The following is a 26,677-nucleotide window of genomic DNA, read 5'->3' on the forward strand; positions in this document are numbered from 1 at the left end:
GATTTTTAAAGGCATTTTTGCATAACACTGTATGAATATTTTTGTCAGTACTTAACTCTTTTAGAGGTTTGATAGCACGCATTGAAATCCCTCTAGTTACCATAAGCATAAAGTACATGTAGGACAGAACGTAACATGGAAACAGATTTCTATACTCACCAAGAAATATGTTTCCATGTTACTCCTTCTCCCTTAACTCCTCTAAGCACAGCAGTCAGCAGCCTGGGGTTAGGGAGTATGCAGGCCTACAGTTTTCATGATAATTGTCAGTGCTGAGTGACTGTCTAGCACTAAGGTACCATGGTTCTCACACAGCACGTAGAAATATATAATAGACAGTCCTTTGAAAAAGAATTGAGTCTTGCAAGTTTTCTGAAAACAGGATAAACTGAAACTGTAGGGATAATCTCTGCTGTGCTGTGTAGAAGAATCACCCGTCAATAAAACTGTTATGGCCAGTACGCTGATGCAAGGGTAGAAGGCAGGACTTGCAGTTGGAAGAGTCAGGCAGGAGATGGTAATTTTGGACAGGGGTGTGGATAGAAGAAACTGAAAAGAGGAATCCAGCCACATAGCTGAACTTTGGTTAGAATAAATGGGATAATAAGTTCAGAGTTACTTGGGTAACCAGCGTAGTTTATGGCCTAGGCATTTATTAATACTATTAAGCCTCTGGGTTTTTATTCAGGTACTGGGGCATGGGTGAAAAAGCCCATGGCTATATAAAACTTGTGAGGTATGCTATAACTTGTCTAATCCAATTAGCAGTGCACATGTGTACACAAAGAATATGAGATAAATCCCCAGTCTTGGAGACATACCTTGTCATGCTCACAGCATTGCCATTATCCTTGCATAGGAGAGACAAGAATGGCTTTATTAGTTAGTAAAGAGGTCTAAATGACTTTGTGTGGTTACACACTAGATGTTCTGAATAGTCCATTTGTTGAGTACAAGAAATAGTGTGAGCTATAACGGGTAGAATGGCTTCTCCACCAAACCAGGGGACATAATCTTCAGGTCTTCCCACTAGGTCAGACCTTTCCAAAGGCCCCTGTGTCACCATGACAAACTATCTGTTACAAACCGCATGGAGACATGAGGTGTTTCTTTTGGCTTACAGTCTCAGAAGTGCCGGTGCATGGTTACCTGCCTTGACATCAGCCCTGTGCTGCAGCAGAACATCATGGGGACAGAAATATGTGGCAGAGAAGGTGGATTACCTCATGGCAGTCAGGAAGTGTGGGGAGGGGTTAGGATGGGCAAACCCTCAGGGCTGACTTCCTCTCATATTCTGTACCTCTCAATATTTCCACTGTGTCCCCAAAGCTCTGTCATTGTGGAACCAAGCCTTTATCTTGGAGTGACACTTATTCCAGTTCATAACTACTAGGTTTAGGGTAGGGTCATTGTTCGGGTACTGAGAGGGTCACTAGCAGCAGTAGCATGGCAGGGGCTGCCTCTAGCCTTCTTCATTGACCAAGTTGCTACCTGCAAGTCCTGTTTCCAGGAAGGATGGGCCCTTTACTCTCTGACTTGATAACAACTTTAATTTGGTATGTATAATTCAAATTCTTTTCTCAAGAAGGATCTAGCAAATTGTTCACACTTTCCACAAACTAGAGATCACTTTTATAGAGGATATGGACCTTTGACAGGGAAATCAAGCATACAGTGAGTATGACTTCAGCTTTGTTGTTGCTAGTTATTTAGTAGTTTTGCTTGTGCTGAGTGAAGGAGAGAATTCTGAGTAATTCAGACATCCTTCTAGGTTTGTCGTGGGCCTGAGCTCCTTTTGCGTGCTCCTTTCTGAGCTCGCTGTCCGTGACTCACCAATGTTCCTATCTTGTCTAGAAAAATTATCTGGGACGTTGTCTTGCTCTGTCTTCTCTCTTTTTGCAGAACTTCTTGGTTTCTTACACGCCTCTTAAGATACTGGAGTTTGGTTACAAGACAGGACACCTTTTTTTTTCAAGCTGCCCTATTCATGGGCAAACTCTTTTTGATTCATACTGTGGGTTGAGAAAGCTGACTATTTCTCAGCCATCCTATGTTTATGACAAGATTTTTTTCCAAAACTCCTGAGTCTTCAGTGTTTCAGACTGTTCATTTTTATAAGCATTGATGGCATGTTTTCCTGCCTGGGCTAACACCTGAGCCTGAGCTCAAGTGACTACTTTCTTGGAAACCATGAATACCTACAGTTGTATATCTCTTAGGGCCTTGGCCTTTGAAGCTTAAATGCCATTATTTATATGACTACAAAATGCTGAACATCATTATGTTTTGACTTTAAAAAGACTGTTTTTGAGGCTTGAAAAAATGCTGTGGTTCTGATGTGACTTCTTCTAGAGATGATCAACATGCTGACAGATCTCTGGTTCAATGAATTGGTTAGTGACTAGCCTATTCCATAATGGCATTTCAGTAGCTATGAAGTGCCCCCACTTGCTACCTTATCTGACTGTCAGAAAATGTCCTCATACTGAATTGAACTACACTTTGCTCATATGTTATAATGAATGTTCACTGCTAGGAAATAGCAGGTTGGTCAGGGATATTTTCACCAGGCTGAGGATAGTTAGACTTGAGGTTCATTTTAAGCATTGAAATTGTAAGAAACAAATTTAAACTTTAAAGTTTAACACTCAATAAGTATATTCCATGTAGCACATAGATTGTTAAATGTTCTGGATTTGTCTTTAATGGTGACTGTCACTGATGGAGTTAGGTTATAGTGCTTACGTCAAAGAAATATATATGACCTTTCAAAATGGCCAAAACCTAGGTATTTATTTATTTGTTTGTTTGTTTGTTTGTTTGTATATATGTATTTACCCCTTCATGTCTCCATTTATTAATTGTTCAAATAGTATCTGTTGTCATCATGTTTTAAAAGTATCATGAATAAAAATCAGACTATTAAAATAAAATTAAAGCAGTTTCTTGTTGTTGAAAATATGCCAAGTTCCCGTATTTCTGTGTGCATTAAATACATACCTTATTCAATGTTACATTTGAAGATGTATAGGTCAGATTATTGCATTAATTGTTGTTCCCAAGGAAAGGTGAACAAATATTTTCACTCCAGCCAGACACTGAAGAATGCCATCCACATCTGATATGGTGAGGAATGAGTTCCCGGGTACAGTAAGCATGGATGACGACTCGTTCACAGACTGAGCAAATGTCAGACACTGTTACACCACAAAGTTCAACTCCATTGTGGAAATGACCTTGTGGAAGCTGCCCCAGTGTGTCCCACTCCTAGTTAAAGTCCCACTTCCTCTCTTCCTGCGTGTTCTAGGGCCTCCCAAGATCACTTCCAGCTGAAAGGGAGGGGAAACAGGAGGGAACTGATGGTTGGAGCCCCAAAGGAGGGAGAACTCTCCTCTCCTCCATTCTACCAGGGAGTACCAAATGCTCTCACTACAGATCTAGCTGTCAGTGTTCATTATCTTGCCTATTTTGCCACATAGCCACCAGGCCCCCAAGCATATCTCCGCTCTAAGCTGATGGAAGAACCAGCTACTCTACAACCAATGATGTGTATGGAATTGAAAATATAATCTTCCATATGGTCACATTTTGCTATTAATGGGTATTGATTTTCTTACAACATACTGAGTGCACATAATTGTGTAGTACTGCCATAGTGGGGAAAATATTTCTTTTTGACATTATCTGTGCCCTTGAGAATACTTTGGTTATTTGTGTGTGGACTGTGTGAGATTTAAGCAATCACAAAAATAAACAAGTCTCTACAGAACCCAATTATATGTGTCTTAGTTGATTCGATGGTTAAGCATTTAATTATATCTAATTATTGCCTGTTACTTCACTGAGAACCCTGACAAATAACTTAGTGACAGGCAGCTTGCATCATAATTTAAAGGTTATTTTTTTAGGCAGCATCAAACTAATCCTGGCACTGTCTAGAGTTCCCAAGCAAACATACTGTTATTTTCATTTCAGATGCGATCTGTGAGCAGAGTCTTTAAGTTTATTGATATACAGACAGAAGAAAGCATATATACCAATATAATGAAAGAACTGCACGGTGAAGAGCCATCTAATGTCTTAGTCATTAAGAATGAATATGTGAAGAAAAGCGATACCTGGCCATCTGGAGGCGAAATGGTTGTCAAAGACCTTACTGTGAAATATGTGGATGACGGGAATGCTGTATTAGAGAACATTTCTTTTTCAATAAGTCCTGGCCAGAGGGTGAGATTTCGGCATTACTTGCTTTGTTAGTGAGTCCCAACAACCATAGCAATGGGAAACCCTTTGTAACATAGTTACACAATCAATATTCTTTACACATAGTTGAAGGTGTGACTGTGCAATTATTATGTTTCATATGAGATTTGAATTATAGAGTCTGTACAGCAAGTTATTGTAAATGAGATTGAATTAGAATATGACTGGACTTGTAAATGTTTAATTAATTACAGATTTTCCAACTGCAGATGCCTTTAAATACACAACAGGCACCAAAAACTACAACCATCACTATGAACAGCAGCACCAAATTGGTCGACGGGCACAGTGTAAATTGGTCTGTCCCTTAATTAACTTATACGGCAGTTTAAACTGGATTTTCCTGTAGGCACTGGGTAGTTATCTCTTACTTACTTACTTACTGGTCTTCGGGCCACTCTGCCAGTCCACGTCTCCCAGGCGATGTGTTCAGACTGCGGACGGAGAATGCAGTCCTTACAGCTGTTCTGCCTTTTGTTCCTTACTCTTGCTCTTTACCCCTGTTTTTACCCTGAATCCTCTTCTTTCTGCTGCTGTTCTTTAGTATTTGTGATTCCAAGTCTTTCTCATTTCTTAACACAGTAATTCTACCTTTGTAACTTTTTTTTGAGTTTCTCAAGAGTTCGAAATATCCGTTTTCAATGAAACCAGGTCCATTTAAAAAGAATAATGGTATCACATAAATAGCATCAGCATCCCTTAGTCCCATTTTCTCCCTCCTGTGTCTTATGTTCCTTCTATGGATCATTTTGTGTATTCACAGATCATGTGTGCAAATAGATGTTATTAAAATGACTTTATGGAAGCTTTCCTATTAAGCCCATTAAGAGTAAGAAAAGCATTTTAGTTTCTAAAATAGTTTCTGTATTTATTTACCTCCAAGTTTGCAATTTCTTGAAGATCTGAGTTGTGTCTTTTCCCTGAGTAAGTTCTCTTAACATATCTTTCAAGATAAGCCCATTGACAATGCATTACCTCTGTGTTGGTTTAATAATTTCTTAACTTTGCCTAAGTTTGGAAAGAGCTTCATTCACAAAGTTCACAGTCCTAGTTTCGTGTTTTCCTCTTTACTCCACTCATTTCCTGATTTTATGGTGTCTGTAAATTTATACGTAATTCTTATTTCAGTTTTAATAAATATGTTTTTTCTCTGGGCTTTTCTCAAGAGAATTTCTTTAAATTTTTTTTTGTACTTTTGAGATGATGTGATGTGGTATGGTGTTTTGACTTTGAGCAACATTCTGCTTATTTTTCTCTGTGTGTGAATTGAGTATGTGACACTAATTTTTTAGGGAACCTTCTCAGTAACTGTTGTTTGACTCATTTCCCTCCATCCCGTCTTCCTGATTTTAGCAGCAGCTCTTTGGGCTCAGGGGTTCTTGCCTCACACATCTAAACTGTAGTTGAGTCATCAAGGCGCCCTCTATCATGGTTGTCCATGATGTTGTGGGTTATTTGCTCGGCTTGTATTTTATTCCATAGCAGTAGAAGTCTTAGAATGACCCCTTTCTGTTCACTAACGACCCATCTGTTTCTATCTTCTATGTTTTCATGATAAAACCCTTATCACATTAATCATAGTTGTTTTTGCATTTCTAACCTATTAAATCTAGTGTCCCTGTCACATCTCTTTGTTCTATCCTAGTATTGTTTTTTATTTCCTTTTTTTTTTCCATTCAACATGTCTTATAATTTTTTTTTCTTGAAAATGAAGCATAGATGATGTGCTTAAGGAAAGGGACTGTGGTAATGGGCTGTGAGTAAAACCTGGATATGTTGTGTTGGAGTGTAGAGTTCTGTAGCTCTGTAGTGAAGAGAAATTACATCTTCAGCTCTGAGCATCTAAGTACCACCGGCTGGGTTACCCCTTTAGATAACAAGGTTAGTACAGAATGTTAGAGTGGTCTGGTACTAAGTATTTCTATTTCCTAAAATCAGTCAGGTTGGGCTTTTAGAAAAATCTCTAAGTTACACATGATAAAGTAGTCTCACTCAAGACAGTCTTAAATGGAATACAGTGAGTGCTCTAGCCTACCTCAGAATGACCACTCTCTTGTGCGGTTGCTGGAAAGCAACAAGAACTTCCTCCACTCTTCCTGTGAGGTCACTGGAGTTTTCCAGGAATTGTTTCTCTCTTCATGGTTCACAATGACCCTGGGTCATCTTTTCACTGTCGTCTAGTCTTTGCTCCCTGGAGGTTTCTGCTTGCTGATTTCTGCCTGCTGATTTCTGTTTGCTGATTTCTGCCTGCTGGTTCCTGCCTGCTGGTTCCTGCCTGCTGAGTTGTGACTGTATTTGCTTGTCTCCAGCTCTATGGGCACAGCCATTTGCTCTGTCGCTTAACCTTTCTGACAGAAAATTTGTTTCTCAATGTTTTACTTAAGTTGGAGTGACTTGCCAGTTAGTGGTGGCACATACCTTTAATCCCAACAATGGGGAATCAGAGGCAGGTGAATTTCTGTGAGTTCAAGGCCAGCCTGGTCTACAGAGTGTGTTTCAGAACCACTAGGGCCACACAGAAAACCCCTGTCTTAAAAAAACAAAAACAAGCAACAGCAACAAAACCCAAAAAGAATACCAATATTCTCATATCTAAATATGTGTTAAAAGTACACCCCATTCTGTCTTTATAAAATCTGGTTTAAGCCCGCTAAATCATTTAACAATTTGAGCAGCCCATGTGTTTTATTAATAATAAACATGTGTGAACATATAGGAATCTCAGTTATAATCATCCATGAATCTTGTTTCATTTGATTGTCTGTCTTGGTTTCTGGAAACCACAAGGAAATGAGATAATTACAGTGCATTTTCTTCTGCCATTAAAGTACAGGTCCAGCACTTGAAAGGGGCCTTACCACAACTGCTCTACTCTTGACACAATAGAATTCCTGCTCAAATCAAGTTTGACACTGATTAGCTTTGCAGATTGTAGTTTGATTTATGTTGATCCAAAATTTGCAGAGTTGAGGTGCGTTGAAATTACTAACAAACATTGACTCATACTTAGGATGTCTTAAGAGCTTTTTTGCAGGAAGTACTCTTACAAATAAGAAGATAATTATTATGTGACTATTACTCAACAAGACAACCTTGTTAAGGTACAAATCAATTAGGTATCTTGCTGTTGAAAAACTTGTCAGACATAATACACACCAGCACTCTGATGTGAGGAAACCAGAGCAATAGCCAAAGGATTTAAAGCTAAAGAAAGCGTTGACTGCCTCTCAGCCCATTATGCCAGCATAAGAACTGAGGTCTCTGAAAATGTTATTTCCTTCTGGAGATTTACCCCTACTGCCGCCTTCTACTGACTATCCTGTAGATGAACTTAGGTCTCTTCCATTTCTCCTGTACATCACCTGCATCGACCTATTCTGATTTCTTATTTAACTTATTTAACACTGCAGTGTGGGAAAAGTCATAGCATATGGTAAATGTGTATGTGTACAACATGGGCTAGTGTAGAGATAGAAGCATGCCGCATGTAATTCCTCCAGGTTTTAAATTGAAATCTGTTGTAGCCATTGAACAAAACCACTGTCTTATTTGTCTGTAAGGTACAATAACACATGTGCTCATTTATTTGCCCATCTATCGGACTGTCTTTCAGTCGCCCTCAGTAAATGTTTCTTGAGCAGCTTTTGAAAGTCATGTGCACATGAGCCCATTTATTCCTCTATTCTTCCAGCCATCCATTTTCCCATCCTTCCACCCTCCAATCTGACCACCAGCTAACCCAAGTACTTATTATGTAAACACACCATTATTTCAGATGGAGAAACTGAAAAAAAAATAGGTAAATTATGCAACCTTTCTTGAATTTATGTAAATACAAAAAAGAAAACATAACTTATTACAAAATTCTTCAGCATAACATTTGCTCAGTCATATTTTCCCAAGAACAATGATTTATAAAAATTACCTGTGGGGCTCTTCTGATGGTTCGGAAGGTAATAATTCTTGTCACCATTCTTTACCAGCCTGTCACAAAGGCCTACATTATTTCCAAGTAATTTATCCAGTAAATTATTCTTTTCATTGGTTGTGGCCCATGACATGAATTGAGTTAGTAAGTTATTGCTAGCCTACAATATTTAGCCTACAATTATTTCTAAATATTTAGAAATTCATTTTATAATCTATTTAAAGTACTGATTTGCAGTATATTAAAAACAGACAGTTTTCACCAACCAAATATATGTAAAGAACGCTTTACAAAAAGAACATTTTCTCCCTAAAGATGTCAAATTATAGGAAATTAAGGAGCAATGTGAACAGCATGAAACAAATTTAACTGTTACAGTATATGCAGCAGTTTATATTGCTGTGATCAGTTAGTTATTGCAAGAAACTGAGCTTATATCAGAACAAAGAATGTGAGCTTTGAGGGCTGCCTGAACTGCTGAGCTCCTCTAATGGGAAATAGCCTTAGTCTGATGCGCGGCTCTTGCAGCTGTGGTCGTTGGATTGCAAGAAAAGTTTCTTTAATATGCTTTTTGCTTCTTGGAATTTTCTTCTCGCCAGAAGAGTCATATGTTAGTATTTGATTTGAACATTGCTGTGGAGCTGAGTGATCTTGACTCTCTGCTCAACACAAATTCCGTGGGAGTATACACTTTACAGACCATGCCCTGAATGTTATCATTAGGCCTGAACCTGACCCTGCTCAACTTCTTAAGGGCAGAATCCATCCCCATCTTCAGTGCTGGCGCCTAATCCCCTGACCTTGTGCATATGTTGGACAACTGTTGTTCCATCAATGAGGAGATAAATTTGGTCCTAACTAATGTGAGGCATATTTTGAGTAATCTTCCAAGTCTGTGTCTATGTTCTAAAGTATATCAAGAAGCAGGTCCCTGCTTCTAGTTTGAGTCCATCCATAGAGCTGATGTGCATCAAGATATACTATTCTTACTTTTCCTTGACTTCAAATGGACACTTTCTCCCTTTTTCCTCATTAGTAAAAGTCAGAGGCCAGTGAAGCCCACGTTGGGAACACAGCCCTGTATGGCCAGTTTCTGATTTCAGTTCCAGATTAAGATGGGTTCCAGATCAGTTCCAGATAGTGAGGAGAATTGGGAGTGTGTAAGAAGGATCAAGTGGCTACTTAGCAAGAGAAACTGCTTTCAGTTGAAGGGCAGGGTGGAGTGGCTATGTAGAGGGCTCCTTAGTGAAGGAATAATTCTGTCACCTTTCCCTCCTAGGTGGGGCTCCTAGGAAGAACTGGCTCAGGAAAAAGTACTTTGCTGTCAGCATTTTTACGAATGTTGAACATTAAAGGGGAAATAGAGATCGATGGTGTCTCGTGGAATTCAGTGTCCTTACAAGAATGGAGGAAAGCCTTCGGAGTGATAACTCAGGTGAGCACAAAAATATGACAAGCAGTAGAAATAAAGCAATAACAATTAGCATCTTCGTCATTATTTGGCATACTTAAGAAATTCACTTCACTCTGCAAAGTACATTTGGTGGGTCCTACATCTCGTCTACTGTGCAAGAAAAACGTAGCATATGGAATGAATGTATCTCCCAGCATTTGGAATTCTGTGTGATGTCTATATCTTGAAGTGTGTTGATAGTGTTTTTCCTACATGCAATCTATAGCAGCAGCCTGGGTCGTTCTTGTGACTGGCTTCCTAACCCTACTTCAGTACTTGATCTCTGAATGAGGGATAGCAGCCTGTGGGTAAATGCTCTGCAAGACGTGGAAGATGCTCCTGAGATCACAAGCTCTCAGAAGCAGGACAGTGGAATTGGAAACTAAAAGGCAGCAATTTTTTCCGTTGGAGTTTGAAGAGGAAGAACCATGTCAGATGAGTCTAGACTCTTACAGATGTCAGCTTTTGATCCAGGCAGGACTGACTCTCCTAACATTGCCACTTGGTGCCATCCTGTATGTGTCACTGCGCATGCTGACTTTTTATGTAGAAGAGAAACAGCAACAGTTGCGGTCAACATGACACAAATGTCAACCAAGAGCTGCCGTTGCTCAGACAGAAGCCAGAAGAATTGAAGTATTTCTGACGGTGTTTTTGCCCTTTTCTCTGAGACTTTCCCCCCTTTTGTTCTACTAAGCACAGAATCCAATCCACTAAGATGGCCCTTTGAAGCACTTCTGTATTTTTAACACAAAAAACATTCCGGGAGTATCACCAGGTAGACCAACTACAAAGCTAGACCAAGCAAATGCTTGTATTTCCTGATAAATGGTCTTCACATTTGCTCCTTTCAAATGGTGAGACAGACATTGTAGCCGCCAAACTGATGCTTTCAGTGTGTTTCCGTAGTGTGCCGTTTTTCCACATGCTTCATCCTGGCTGAAACTGTGGAAACGCTGTGTTTCTCAAAAACACAAAAGGGACGGTCACATGGTCTAAAGATAAAGAAACACTGGGAATACAAGTTTCCTGAGGTGATAGCATTAGGCAAGTAAAAATGCTGAGGACAGTGGAGGGGAATGTGCCTGTCCAAGGAGCTGCTGTTGGACTTCCCTAAATTAACTAGAGTCAACTCCCAGTGTTAAATAAAGCAGTGAAGGCTTTGCCTTTTTTGCTCTCATCTGCACATCACTAGAAAAGCCAAGCTCTTCGTCATGGCTGCTACGCAGGTAGAAGGGCTCCTTCCTCCTTGCTAGTCCTGCTTGGGAACTCACTTGTGCCAGACGCAGAGGACAATGCAGTGAGCCAGAGCTGGGAAATCTGCCCTGCCTTTCAGCTTAAATGACTCTTCAAACTTGCCTCTTCATTTCTGCTCTTTTATGAACTCAAGGCTTTTTTACATTTTTAAAAAATGAAAAAGTGTGTTCAGGGGTCCTTCAGAGATGCTGATGACAGGCATGTGGCCACCTTTCTCAGTCTCAAGAACATCCACCAGGCTGTTTAACAGGGCTCAGTGACAAGTTTTGAATGCCATGTGAAACCTAAGAAAGAAAAGAAAGTCCCCATATGCTTGCTGTCTAAACTAAGGGTCACTTTGCTTTTTCTCTTTCTTTTTGGAAAGTGAGAATTAAGCCTGCTGAGTTTGATCTTTAGAAGGTTACAAAGAAGGAGAAAAGTGAATATCCAAAAAAAAAAAAAAAAAACCTAATTTGGTCTGCTTTTTCATCTGTTCTTTTCTCCTCCGTCTCCTCTAATAATGATGTACTTCTAAGAGTCACTCTTACACTGAGCTATTATAATGTTCAAGGTTCACTGGCCACTGGTTTTTCAGACATATGAAACAGGTACTTTGAAAAGCACACCCTCTTTACACAGGGATCCTGAAACATTAGCAAGTCACAAGGTCCCATTGGTTTGGGCAGTTCTTAACAGTTTTGCCCCCTCCTTTTATAGTTTAGTAACTACATAGCAATCTCAGAATACACGCAGCCCAAAATTTAGACCGTCTTGTACATTCCCAATCAGAGCCTCTTTTGTTTGTTCTGTCTTGGCTGTAAGTTCTCAAGAAGAGGAGTCAGTGACACTAATGGATGGCATCTTGTTGACTTAGACAATGAGATCCAAGATGAAAACAGTCACTAACTGTGGACCTTGTTAAGCAGATAATTAATGAAAAATTATTTTACAGCTTCAGTTACAAATTTGGAAGGCTGTAAGTTCTTCTGACTAAAGGGCTGTAGCTTTTTTATTTATTTATTATTATTATTATTATCGTCATCATCTTCATCATATGTGGTATGTGTATAAAAGGAGAGGAGGATGAGTGGGTGTATTCCTCATGTCATGGCTCACTTGTAGAGGTCAGAACACAACTTTCAGGAACAGGTTCTCTTCTTCCATCATGGAATTTGGACACTGGATTCAGGTCATCAGGATTGTGTGGCAAGTATACCTTATCCACCGAGTCATCTCACTGGCTCCTTTCCTTAATGCTTTGGAAATACTCAACATCCTCCCATCATCCTCACCACAGACAGAGTTGAGGCATCTTTTGTTTGGAAAGATATCAGATAGCATGTATAGATATAAATGATGAAATTAATGCTGTCAGCTTAAATTCACTGTACAAAACTGTATCTTGTGCTCACAATTATACTGTCAGAGACTTTTAAGTCTTTTCAAATGTAGAGGTACTATTTGTCATCAATATAGCAGAAAAGTTCCAGACCAACCTGTAAACTTGTAGTGAGAAACACAAAATGATGCTCATTGTCATGTGACAAAGATTACAAACAGAAAAAGGCCAAAGTGAGTGGCTGAGAATCAGTAATCAACCATAGCTGTCTGCCAAGCTGGGGGCTGGTGAGGGACTGCATAGGCAGCGAGAAATGTCCAGACCCTGAGCGAGCTGTGGCTCCTGCCAGCGCAGCATTTCCTTCCTTTCCTGCTTTTTTTTGTTGTTGTTGTTGTTTTTTTGTTTTTTTTTAAACGACTTTATTTTGCAAAACAAAGATAAATGTACAGATTTTAAACATTTTTTGCTTAAAATTATACATTTTTGTCAGTACTGTTTTTTCAGACATTAAAATAAATTTTACATAAAACCATGTGAATATATTTTTTAGTCAGTACTTGATTTTTTTCAAGGGCTTGACAGTATGCATTGAAAACCTACTAGTTGCAATAAGCGTAAAGTACATGCAAAACAAAATGCAACATGGAAATAGTCAAAGTCTTCTTGTTTTGTGAATATATGTATATTTTTTGTTTTCTTTATTTCTTGGACTTCATACAGTCTGTGAGTTGTTTCTGGGGGAGTGCAAGCCTCTGGGGTTAGCATCCCACTATCAGTGACTGCATATTATGTCTGTTCTTTTGTGACTGGGTTATCTCACTCAGGATGATCTTCTCTAGATGCATCCATTTTCTTAAGAATTTGGTTAAGTCATTGTTTCTGGTGGCTGAGTAGTATTCCATTGTGTATATGTACCACAATTTTTGTATCCATTCGTCTTCTGAAGGACATCTGGGTTCCTTCCAGCTTCTGGCTATTATAAATAGAGCCACTATGAACATTGTGGTGCATATATCTTTGTTGTGTATTAAAGTGTCTCTGGGGTATATGCCCAGAAGTGGAATAGCTGGGTCTTCAGGTAGTACTATATCCAATTTTCTGAGGTATCACCAGACAGATTTCCAGAGTGGTTGTATTAGCTTGCTCCTTTCCTGCTTTTTATTTTTATTTTTATTTATTTATTTATTTATTTTTGTCTCCTTTCTTGTTTTCTCACCAGAGAAAATGTGTCTTTGTACTAGACTGGGAGTATGTGCTAAAAGTACGAATAAATGACTTTAGACTTTATGAATTGAGCGGCTTTGTTTGTTAGTTATTGGGGTGTTTTTCTCTGCCTTAACACAAATGCTCTGCTTTGACTGTCCAAACCCAGATGGGATCTCAAATCTTGCTTATGTATTTCTGGTTGTAGTTCTAATAGGTCTCATTTTCAAATTATCTGTATATCTCCTTTGGTTACACAAGATTTGAACAGAATGATAAGAAAATGGAAGCAGAGTTACAAAAAGGATAGAAATACTTAGTAAAATAATTTTCTTCTGGATATTTTCCTCTGTTGTAAGATATGTATTATAACACTTTGGATGCATAAGACATTTGTCCTATGCAGAATCACTAATTTCACATTTGTGTTTTTTTCAGCATTTGAGCCCTAAACTGTATATAATCTTAGGGCAGTTTTATAATTTCTCTGTATCTTAGTTTCCTTATTTGTAAAAATGGGTATCATAATAATAATTACTTATACTTTGGGGGAAACTGAATGAAAGGTATTTAAATTCTTCCTTACCATATTGGTTGATCATTATTGTCTGTTGTGGTAGTTATTATTTTTAATTCAATGAGGGTGGGAAGTCGTATCTCCTTTGTCCTTGTACTTATTGGACTGGGAGTATGTTCTGTAAGTATGAATAAATGAGTCCACACAGTTTGACAAAGAAGTTGTAATGAATACATGCCATAGAGTATCATAAAGTTTATAGGTTTGGAAAGATTGGGAACACAGGGTTCTAGGCAGGAAGACTGAACTGTCAGAAGGATAGGTCGATATGGAGGGAAAGGGAGAAGGGTCAGAGGAAAGCACAGCTTAGAGAGTATTAGAAGTCATGGCACGGCCCAGTAGTTATTTCTCCTGGGCGGAGAGGAAGGAAATGGAAAAGGTTTGGTGGTGCCTTGGTAGACTCTCAAATGAGCATACTGTCATGTGGTTAACTAGAACTTACCAAGGTAGCCAGGTGAGCAGAGTGTAAAATTCAAGGGAGGGCAGAAAAATAACTGTCATGTCCGATTTTCAAATAAATACAACACAATTTAGCTATTTCTGATCCTAAAATTTGAAACTTTTGATTGTATGCTTTGATTAGAAAACATTTTTATGTATCTTTAGAAAGGTTTATACTAAAACTTTGTAGTATCAAAACTGTTATGAAACACTCAGTAGATTTCTAAGAAACTGAACTCTATCTGACATGCAGCCTTGTATATTTAAATCAATGGCATATGCACTGATAGTTTATCAATCTGTATTCCTTACAACTGTTAATAGTTTTCAGTAGGAATATGTCATTCACAATTTTCTAGTTGATAGATTTTTTTAAAGCAAAACAACCATTAATTTTAAACATTCTAATGCAACCTGAGAATATTCATGGTATGTGGTGGGATGAATTTTTATCGAACAGACATAGTGCCCCAGACTGATGCAGAAATCACCAGAGAGATTGCAACCACTGCCAACGTTTATGAGCCTTTGGGCCACATTTCAAAGGAACTGGTCATGATTTGCACATACATACTTTAGCAGGGACAGTCACTTCTCCTATTTATATATTTTATATTAAATGCAGTCAGTCACCACATAAGCTGGATTACTGTTTTGTTTCCATTTGACATCTAGAACATAAAGCATATTACCTGTTGCTGGGATACATGATCAGCTGTGGGAAGTCCATGTAGGATCAGCCACATCACCACATCCACAGAGTTGAGTGGAGGCTACAGCTGCAGGGAGGAGATGGGACATGTGGGGACACTGATGATCTCTTTATTCCGCTTAGAGTTTCAAGAATGGCTCCTTATACCATACATGACATTAAATAAATATCAAATATTTGCTTGCCCTAACTGGCTTATTAGTAAGTAGTTTCTTACAAGGCCAATTGGGTATCCCTAGGATTTGAAAGCTTCGGGTGCATTTGTAGACCTGGGAGTGCCATGTTGGCCATCATTATACCTTTCAAGGCCTTCAGTGTTGAATTTCCAAACCAGAGAGAAAGGGTTTAGTCAACCTCCAAAGACTTGTTGGTTCCACGGGGTTGTGGATGATTGGACAGCTTAGGAAACAGGAGTAAGACATCTGCTGGCACCCTGCAGGCAGGCCACTGCCAGACGCTCTTTGAATTAAAGGAATGGAATGTCTGGTTGATGGTATACAATTGAATTCTAGCTGAACCAGTTTGCTTAGTTGATTTTTCTTTAAAACTGGATATGTAGTTCATTGCCTTTTATTAGACATGAATTTATGAAGAAAGGCCTGCAAGATTTCTGTGTTGTAATAAATCTATCACACCCAAAGCTTTTAGATTCCTGACAGACAGCTTCTTTCCTTAATAATTTTGAATTTGTATCTGTTTAAAATAAATTAGCTAAAACATCGTAAATTTAGTAAACTAATATATGTTATAGACTGTTATGAACAAAACTTAGATAATTTCTGAAGCATCCAGACGGTTGTTAGTGTTTTACTTAAAGAACCGTGGTACCTGTAAGCATTTGGGTCACGTTTAGTAGATCTCTCTCTCTCTCTCTCTCTCTCTCTCTCTCTCTCTCTCTCCCTCTGTCTCTCTCTGTCTCTCTCTCTATTCCTCCCTCCCTCCCTCCTTCCCTCTGTGTATGTGACACACACACACACACACACACACACACACACACACACACACACACACACACACGGAGGTGGGGAGGAGAGGAAGGGAGAGGGAAGCAGAGAGAGAACTTTATTAGCTAGAACAATGGCTTATAGAAGTTAACTTTCAAATCTGAGGAAAAACAACATTTACTCTGATTGCTATTATTTTGTACTTTTACTTCTCCTCACCGGCTCACTCATTTGGGCAACTTTTGCTGAATTTATACAAAACTTGCAACTACAAAAGAAAGTAAAGACATGGTCTTCAAGGAACTAGAAACACTAAAACCCAGATAGTCACAGATGTCCAGGTGTTCTTAGTTTTCTGAGACACACCACTCCAACTTCATATGTGACAGAGGGCAACTCTGAAACTCTCACCTCGTTTTTTTTGTCTCCTACATGTTGGAATTATGGGCACATGCCACTCTGCTCAGTTTATGTGCTTCTGAGATGAGACCCAAGGCCTCTTGCAAATTAAGCTAGCATTTTTGCCAACTGTACAGGATCCCCATCACCTAAATTTGATGTTATTAAGTAATGAAAGCATAGAAATAATTGGGGAGCCAGTTTGGTTCAAGGATAAATAACACTGCCCTAGGAAATGACACTTAAATTGAAACATGAAGGCTATAGATCACCATGTGCAGACCAGGGAGGATGAAGTTTCCAGCAGAGAAGAAAAGTTATGTGCAGAAGCTAAGACAGTGTGTGATTAGAATGGAGTGGAGTGGAAAGGGCCCTAAGGTCTGTGGCCATTGTAAGGATACTGTGCCTTAGTGAAGGGGAAAGTCGTTGCCTGTTTTCATGAATAATTTGGGTGCATTGTAAGAGAAACAAGAATATAAAGAAGGAAATCAATTTGGGAAGCTCTCGAACTGGCACAAAAAGAGCTAATGATAGTTAATAGTAGTTGGGAGTGTTCAGTGGGAATTAGAAATTAAGAAAGAAATTGATTTGACATATAGCTTGAGAATAATACAAATGACCAATGGCTCATTGTTTTAGGTAGGCTGAGGAGTCAGATGAATCCTGACATGCACTGAGAAGGAGAGGCAGAGAGGACAGAAGAGGGTGACACTTCTCTGCTTTAGAAAGCACAGAAATGCAAGAGACTGGGTTCCTGTTTGCAGCCACACCTACCTAGCCCGCACCAGACTACCAATATATCTTTTTAAACCACATTCCCATTAGCAACTATCTGTTCTGAAGATAAAACATCTTGTTCATTCCTGTTAGTCTTTCAGGATAATCACATTATCTGTTTGCCCCACGTAAATATTTCTATTGTATATTTCAAATAAATATATAACTCTTTCAAAGCAACCAAAATAATTAGAGGAAAGAAAATTATTTTAGACATTGACATCATTTTTTTTGCCAGTCTTCCATGTGTACAGAGAGGACTGAATATTATCTTTAAAGTATCCCTTATTATCTGAGATCTCTTAAGACAGTGGTTTGCCCTTAAGCTCATGGTCCGCCTAAGAAGAAGTGTTATTGCAGGGGGAACATCTTGACCATGGTCATACAGTGCTATCTCCACACTGGAGATCTGCCTCTCTTCCACAGAACATGTACCTTTGAACAAATGGTTGATCTATGATCACCTATGGGTTTCCAGGTTATCCTTTTTCCAGTTTCTCTCTGCTCATAGAAGTAAGAGGATGTGTAAAGGAACACTAGTAGGAGAGACTCAGTTCTCCCCGGTGGACAGTGGCCTTAATTTTCTTATCCCGAGAGCATTGCAATGAGGAAAAAATATCCAAAAAGAGGTTGAAATGCTGCCGTATTTTTTAAAGTAAATAAAACAGATATAGAAATATATAACTAGCTCATGAATGCATGGGTGCTCCTTTGTTTTATCTCTTACTTGAAATATTTTGAAATAAAGAAGAATACATTGAAAGATGTATAGGTTATTTATACTTTCTAATTTTATTTATCATTGTAGAAAGTATTTATCTTTTCTGGAACATTCAGACAAAACCTGGATCCCAATGGAAAATGGAGAGATGAAGAAATATGGAAAGTTGCAGATGAGGTAAGGATGATATGTAAAATAGTTTTAAAGAGGTAGGTCCTTCACACAAGTATGGTCACATACATGACAGACACTTTTACACATCTGCCTTTGTGCGTGCGTGAATGCAGGAATGCACACACACACACCTTGCAAGAACAGTGCTCTAATTTACCCAAACATCCATAGTCTGATTTTGACTCCTCACCCTTTCAGGGGTGTCGCTCCTTACCATGTAGTCTGTGGTGTGTTACTAAAGTTCTGTAGACTCAGGTGCTTGTAGACAAGGTATGTTTCTCTCACCATTTTGGAGACTGAGAAGTAAGTCCAAGGTTAAGGAGCCAGCAGTGTTATCTGTTAAGGCCCTACTTCCTGTATTTCTTGCTGTGCCTCACTTAGTGTAAGTGGTCATTGAGCACTGTGGAGGCTCTTTTCATTAAAGTGCTAATCCCATCCATGGGGTACCCAGACCCCATGACCTAATCACTTCGAAGACATTTTATCTCTAAAGAGCACTGCCTTTGGCAGTGAGATGTTAACATGAGTTCCTGAAGACATGTAGACCTAGAATTAATTCCCTTCTTTACTCCTCTCCAAAGTTGTGTCTTTCCCTTATGAAAATGTATTACTCCATGTCAACCACACTCAAAATCTTTACACATTCCAGTTATCAGTTGACAACCAGAAAACTCCATGAGACTTTGGGCGTTAGGTTTCTCCTGTTGGCATTCTACCATTTCCTGCACTTGGCCCATTGTTGCTCCCTTACTGTTTCATCTTCTGCCCTCACCCCTAGAACAGATCTTGTGAGGAGCTTTGAAGCCTGTGAGTGCTAAATGCTAACCCCTTGAGTAACCAACCTTAACCTTCTCCTAATAAAATGCACCGAGATTAACCGTTTTTCATTATCAGGGTTTCCTTATTACCCAGCAAGCACAAGGTTTTTAAAGCAAACATTAACCAAATTGCTAGTGATATGGTGCAAGATCCATGATGTCCTTTTACAGAGTCAACTGTAAGAATACAGTGTGCTGGGGAGAACTTGGGAAAGAAGGTGTTAGGTTTTATAAAACTCAAAGGTATTGCCAAGTCTCCATAAAATTTTCCGGAAAACGAGATCATAAAATCATCTAAAATGTTAGGAGATATGCTTAGGAGTCTTTAGATTTCAGAATAATATACATATGGCTAGATTTTTGTCTACCAGCTCATCTTTAGATGTATCTTTTCACTGATCCTCTTTTTAAATTTATGTTCATAAAGATATTGCTGCTGAACTAACCTTAAATGTCCCATTACAAAGAAACACAAGCACCAACCCCTAGACTACAGCAGCAGTAAGGAGATCTAGGTTAAAAGGCACAAATCCTAGGTTTTAATGCTATATGATTGCTGATCCAATACAGGCAAACAGGAACATGTTGGGTGTGTCAGCCTAAGACACTGGGACAAAAGTCTAACCTTCCTGCCCTGGTTCAGGTCAATTCCCTGTCCTGTGCAGCTCTGGAGAGCTTTCTAAGGCCTGTATCTTTAGCCTGCTCATCACCCCTCCTCCTGCCTCTTTTGACTGCAGGCGGGGTTCCTGTTGTCCACTGCCTGAAGGACCTTGGTGATTTGGTCTCTGCTGCTCTACTCTCAGTCCCCCAGCCCTGCAACCTGTCCTTTGATTCCACTACTGTGAATTTTAATTGTCTTTAAGCCAAAGTGCTGCTCTCTGTCCTGTGGTAAGGGGTGGTTGTTTTTGCTTTTCTCCTGCTGGTCTCTGTACCTGGGACACCCATGAAGTCCTCTGCTGCTCCTCACCATTCAAACCTTCCTCTACACATCACTTTGCTCTGAAACTATCTGGACCCACCTGCTCTGGGAAAGGAGATGTTCCTAGATGTACACCACACTTCAGCTCCTCAAAATTTCCTACAGGGAATCAAAAGCCACCTCTTGGCTAATCCGTATCACCTATGGGATTGCAAATTCACCAGGTTTAAGGAATCATCTCCTGCTCCCTGTTGTGCCTGGATCCTTGGGAGGGTTCTATAAGTACTGTTTGAATGACTTGAATAGGTAAAGAATTTCGTTCTGTAAATCTAGCCACTATAGAATCAATTTAAATAGCAGAAGCAGTGGTCTTTTAAGTGGGGAGTTTCCCTGGGAAGTTTGCAGATTGGGAACAAAAGGAGCTGAGGGTATCCGGCTTTAAATTGCCCACTAGTGATTACAGGCAAAGCACAATCCACCTTTTACTTTTAAAAACCCTGTCATACAAAACAAAAATCCTACAAAATCTACTGAATAGTTTGGTATAGAGTACTGATTTATCTAAATATATGTGGGTATTTTTAACTTTGTAAGCTGATGGGTGGTCATAGAGAACTAAAGATTTATAGATTACAGTGAATAATTTCAGGGCAAAAACTAGCACTAATTCATTCATCCTTAAGTTTTAATGCTTAAAGACTCTGTTTACCTAAAGCACCAGAGAATCATAGTACATATTGAATGAATGACTGAAAGAAAGATGAATGAATGAATGTGCTGAGGCTGAGAGTGTTTCTAACTGAAGAACCAGTATGGTCCAACAAGGGAAGCACACAGAATTCTAACAATAGAGGATGCCTGTCCTGTAGAAAATTATATCTATATTGCCAATGAACAAGATCACTTTATTGGGTTTGAGCCAGGGTAGGTGACACTATTTTTCCAGACATCAAAGGAGGCTGCTCTAGCACAGGTCACGTGACCATCTTAAACAGCAATAAAAAGGTAAAATAGATTGCACAGTACTTTCTGCTCTCTGAGGACTCCCAATGTGCCCCCAGAAAGCTCTGAATACTCCAGAAACAACTCACAGGCCATATAAAGCTCAAGAAAAACAAAGGCCAAAAAGTGAAAGTCTCAGTCTTTCTAAGGAAAAAAATAAATGTATAGCACCCTCCCAGAGTGTGGTACACCTGGATCTTAAATCATTGATAATCCAAGAGCTAAGAATATAGCCTTATGGCAATTTTTGGTATTCAAAGAGCATTATGCTTAATCTATACTCACCAAGAAAACTGTTTTCATGTTATGTTCTGTCCTACATATACTTTATGCTTATGGTAACCAGTGGGATTTCAATGCATACTATCAAACCTCTAAAAGAATTAAGTACTGACAAAAATATATTCATATAGTATTAGGCCAAAATGCCTTTAAAAATCTGTACATGTATCTCTCTTTTTAAAAAAAAAAAAAAATAAGGTTGTAAGAGAAAAAAAATTAAAATAGAAACCTTTATTTAGAATTAGAACCAACACTCGAGTGTGACAAACACAGCATTCAGCTTGAAGAAGCATCTGCTAATGGAGTGAGCACCCCGCTAATGGAGTGAGCGTTTATTCCGCACAATCACCACATGTGGACAATCCCTGGACAGGGTGCAGGAACACTGTGCGGAGCTGGCACCTAGTCCTCTCTCCCAGGTCGCCTCTCTCCAGCCTGTAGACCAAATCATAGATATGTTAAAGGGTATTCAGACTGGGCAGTAGAACAAACACTGAGAGGGTTGAGCTGTGTAAAGCATTAAAAATTGATGCTGCTGAACACAATAGTAGATGTGTGTGTTAGGGGGAGGTCAGGATGTCTTGTGTGCCACATGAGAACGTTTACATTTTATTCTTCCAGTAAAAGAACTAGTACAGGATTTAAAACAGAGATGTGATTTAATCTCAAACCTGCATGTCATTGATACTTGCAGTATGCTGCTTAAGAAATGACAGAATCCCAGACAAGGCTCAGAGCTGACAGAGAACGGCTGCAGGACACCCCGGAGAGTGCCTTGTCTAACGGCTGCACTCCCTACACTCCCTACTAGCTCAGAGACCTTTGAAACCTAACCAGTTTACTCTGAGCTTCCATACTGAGCGAGCACACCTGAGTCTGCCATAGACAGTGATGTTAGCCACTTCTGAACTCATCTCCAAGATCATGAGATCTTTCTGAAGGCCTCACCTCAATTTGTCTGTGTTAGAGTGAGATATATATATATATATATATATATACATATATATATATATATATATATATTTATAGAGTGAGATATATATATATACATAAATATATATACATATACATACACAAATACATATATACAAATAAATATATAGAACTATAAATATCTTACCTGCACATACAAAACTCCAGATTTTTGAAGATGAAGAGACAATCCTGTCTGTATTTACTTAGCTCTTATATACTTAGTGGTTCTTAGCGAAGAAGACATAATGGGCATGTATTTGAATAAGTAACAACCACCAAGACATCTATAATTATACCTTGATTTTGACAAAATGCTTTTTTGATTTTTTTATTAAACTCCTTCAAAATTGCAGTTTAAAAATATAAGTCATTAATTCTAAATGAATCCACATATCCTACCCTAACAGTAAGAGCTTTTAAATTTTATTCCTGTTCCATTTTTAACTTCATGAGAAAGTTAGCAGTTTCTCAGACTTTGTAGTGAAGGAGGTAAGTATTAGGGTGTCATGTAATGTTTAAGGCTAATTTTCATATTTCCCATCCCTTATTACAGATAGAAGTTGAACATGTAATGTCTTTTACCCTTTATGCTCTTGCCATCTATTATAATGCAATGAATAACTGTCTTCAGTGTCTATTATCTTTAAAGCACACATTGAATTGTATTGCAATTGTATCTCTACCTATCTGCCTACATCTATCCATCCATATATATGTCTGTCTGTCCATCTCTCTCTGTATGTAGATGGATGGATGGATGGATGGATGGATGGATGGATGGATGGATGGATGGATGGATGGATGGATGGGTAGGTGGGTGGGTGGGTGGATGGACGGATGGACAGGTGGGTGGATAGATAATTTGGCTGGAGCAGGTATACTAGTATATCACTGCCTGTTAGGGAACATGACACTTCCCAGGTGAACACTGAATGTTTTTTTAATGAAGTATGAAACTAAAAGAAATCGTCCAGTCTGCTTAGAACTACCAATATTATTGACAGATTTTCTTCAAACTAAGTGGGAGTTGGGGAATTGAGGGTGATGTGAAATTTATTTTGTGCAAACTCACATCTACTTTTAGAATGTCAGACACTTGAGTGATTTTGGTTATGCCCCTTCTAAGCACAGTGTTTTCCTTTATTTTCTGCAGGTTGGACTCAAGTCTGTGATAGAACAGTTTCCTGGACAGCTCAACTTTACCCTTGTGGATGGGGGTTATGTGCTGAGCCACGGCCACAAGCAGTTAATGTGCTTGGCCCGATCTGTTCTCAGTAAGGCCAAGATTTTACTGCTTGATGAGCCCAGTGCCCATCTAGACCCCATGTAAGTTCCAGAAATTCTGTTAGATAATTGTGCAATTGCAGTTGATTCACTGAAGTGACCTCATATTGATATCAATTCCCATTCAACTACCATACCTACAAGTAGGGCATACAAAATAAATCTCCAGGGGAAATTCACTATTTAACTTGAGCACAGGTACTTATTTTCTTCAACAAGAGCCCTGTTTTCCCTCCTAACTGTAGTCTAGAATTCATAAAACTCTTTAACCTCATTAACAGATAAGAAAATAGTTAGGTATGCACCCTCTTACAGCTTCCCTCTGCATCCTCTTTGTATTGTAAATACATTAATAGCACAAAATAAGTAACTGATGCTGAATCTGCATAAAATGTAGTTTCATTTTTATATTTCTTTTAAACATTTTTCTTATTGGTGTATTAAATACTTAGAATGGTTTAAAAGCTGATTGTGGCTGATTCTGTATCAACATTTTGATAAAAGTTTTTTTTTTTTAAGTAAAGAACTAAGTCCATAGAATACTATACATATTGTCAAATACAAAGGCAGATAATTTAGAGTCTATAATGTTTTATGTGGTATTCTCTTGCTTTGCTAGAACATACCAAGTAATTCGACGAGTTCTAAAGCAAGCCTTCGCTGGCTGCACAGTGATCCTCTGCGAACACAGGATAGAAGCAATGTTGGACTGTCAGCGATTCTTGGTGAGTCTTTAACACTTGTTTAATATCTCAGCCTCCGTTTATTTTAACAATCTGACACAGCCAGATTTGCATACCCCTTTCTTCAGACGTAGTCACACATCTACCACCTACCATTAGTCTCTTTCCCTTGGACTTCAGCTATGAAGTGATGGTGACATTTAGTACACTTCCACTCCTGGCATATTGCTGAAGGACACTGTGCTTTCAGATCTTTATATGGGGAACAAGTCACAAAATGTACAGCTGGTGAGAAGACTCCTGTCTCTCTCGGTAACTAAACCTCCCATGGGGAAGATGCTGGTGGCGCTCAGCGTTAGTGCTTTAATGTGGTAGTTCCATCATCCCCATTACTACTGGAACTCAGGGTCATGTCCCTGTCAGACACCTTCTCACCCCTGCCAAATGTTCCTGTTTAGACATGGGAAGTTCCAAGGATCATGTAACATTTTCACTTTCCCAAGGCTTTTGGACATTCTGGAGGTAAATGCTTTGTTTACTGAAGCAGTTTTTGTTCCTGTTGTCATTGCCCCATTACGAGTGCCTAGAAAGAACATGCATCTCTCTTGTTCTGTTGTGATCAAGTTCAGGGACTAGTTAAGGAGCTCTATTCTCAGACTCAGGCATGTAAGAAGTTTAACAAGCACTGCAGGCATTGTTCTCAGTCACACCTGGCCAGTCTGGAATCATGAGGCCTCAGACCCTGGTGTCAGGAAGTTCAGAGTTAATGTATTTGTAGCACAGTTTAAGAATACATAAGAGATGGGTCATGGATTATTCTGCTTTACACAGCTCCTTCAGTTGATCGACTGTTGAGGGCAACAGCTGTTATTACATGAATTTTTCAAATCCCTATCACTACTTTCCCAGCTAATTTCACAGATGTGGAAGTTGAGTGACAAGTATAAGGCCCTGAATCCTGCTTTATAATTCTTTGGACTTTTATTTTCTTTGGGCCTGGGTCAGTGTCTGTGTCCACACTGGCCTACTCTTCACTCTGAGGTCTCACTATTGGCCTTTCCCCTAGGTCATAGAGGAGAGCAAAGTCTGGCAGTACGACTCCCTTCAGGCACTTCTGAGCGAGAAGAGTATCTTCCAGCAGGCCATTAGCTCCTCAGAGAAGATGAAGCTCTTCCAGGGCCGCCACTCCAGCAAGCAGAAGCCTCGGACGCAGATCACTGCTCTGAAAGAGGAGACAGAGGAAGAAGTGCAGGAGACCCGTCTCTAGTCTCTTGCACTGGGATGCTGAGGAAGCAGCTTAGTGCACTGAGTCCACTTCCAGAACCCATACGACTGAGAAAGCCAGACACTCCCCATGCCTCTAGCCCAGTACTGGGGACACAGACAGGTGGATCGCAGGGGCTCTTCATCACGTGATCCTAGCCCACAAGGGGCACCTTTCCAGGCTGGGCACCTGAGGGACAATACCTGAGGACGTCCTCTTGCTTCCATGTGCAAGTACACACCCACAGCACACCCACAGGCACACACATTGATGGGCACACAGAAGCAAGGAAGAGAAGAGGGAAGAACAGTGTCAGTGCAAATGATTGAAAACCAGTCATGTATGGAGGCTGCTCCTGGACTTGAGGGGGTGAACCCCACCACCTGTGCCTTTGAAAGCAGGGTAAAGCCCCCGACTTGCTTTTTAAGAGACTGCTTTGGAAGAGAAATCAAAAACGTTCCCGTGGCCATGGGTAACTGATTTTAGCAGTGGTCAAATTGGTTGAAAGATGATGAGGACCACTGGATATTGCAAGCCAGATGTTTTCTGAAAACATTTGCTCCCTAATAATAGATGGAAAGGCAGCTGTAAATGCCGACCAGGTTAGTTGTTTAGCTTATTCAGTGCAGCTAATTTGCCAGAACTTTTTTAAGAATTGAAGTCATAGGTGTAAGCAGTGAGCTTACATCTCTCATAGCCCAAATTTCTTCGTGATATTTAGGCACACAGATGCATTGCCTTGTATACATTGTCCCACTCCAAGCAAGTGTTAGTATACTATCAAAATACTAGGCGGTATTGAAAGTTGCCCCTCTTGACATCAGGTGATCTAGTAACCCATTAGGATTAAGAATATCCAAATCTTGGAAATTAAGATTAGGACCATCTAGCCTTACTTCTATACAGCTAAACAGTCTTATTATCAGAATGCATCCCTGACCTAGGAAAACAACTGTTACAGTCCCATGAAGGGACCAGGATAATATTCCTGATATGGAAATTGACACACTGAAGTTCCCAGAAAGCAACAGATTGTTGAGACTTCTGAAGTGAAAGGAGGTTGTGTTAGTGCACACTTGTGCAACACAATGCCAGGGCCAGGACTCAACATGTAGCCAGGCCATGGGCTGTGTAGGTAGATGCTCATGGAAATGTGCTCTCAGCTAGCTTTGTGTACTTCATACTGTCTCCACACAGCTGTTGGGGAGACACTCTGAAAAAGATTTAATTGTGAATTAGTTTTATATGCTTTGTTTTATAATTTGTGATGAAAATGAAATTTT

At 39.4% G+C, this 26,677-nt stretch overlaps 1 protein-coding gene across 1 annotated transcript in view; it reads left to right on the top strand.

The window, feature by feature from the left end:
* Positions 1–25,596, top strand: part of CFTR (CF transmembrane conductance regulator) — a 152,725-nt gene extending 127,129 nt beyond the window's left edge. The window contains exons 22-27 of the mRNA XM_080936133.1: positions 3,976–4,227; positions 9,471–9,626; positions 18,081–18,170; positions 23,317–23,489; positions 24,067–24,172; positions 25,197–25,596. Coding sequence (XP_080792259.1) covers positions 3,976–4,227; positions 9,471–9,626; positions 18,081–18,170; positions 23,317–23,489; positions 24,067–24,172; positions 25,197–25,397 — 978 coding nt within the window. The 3' untranslated portion in view covers positions 25,398–25,596. The remainder of the gene's footprint in view (positions 1–3,975; positions 4,228–9,470; positions 9,627–18,080; positions 18,171–23,316; positions 23,490–24,066; positions 24,173–25,196) is intronic.
* Positions 25,597–26,677: the final 1,081 nt, after the last annotated feature.

Source organism: Micromys minutus, assembly GCF_963924665.1.
Source record: "Micromys minutus genome assembly, chromosome: 23".
In the NCBI taxonomy this organism is placed as follows: Eukaryota; Metazoa; Chordata; class Mammalia; order Rodentia; family Muridae; genus Micromys; species Micromys minutus.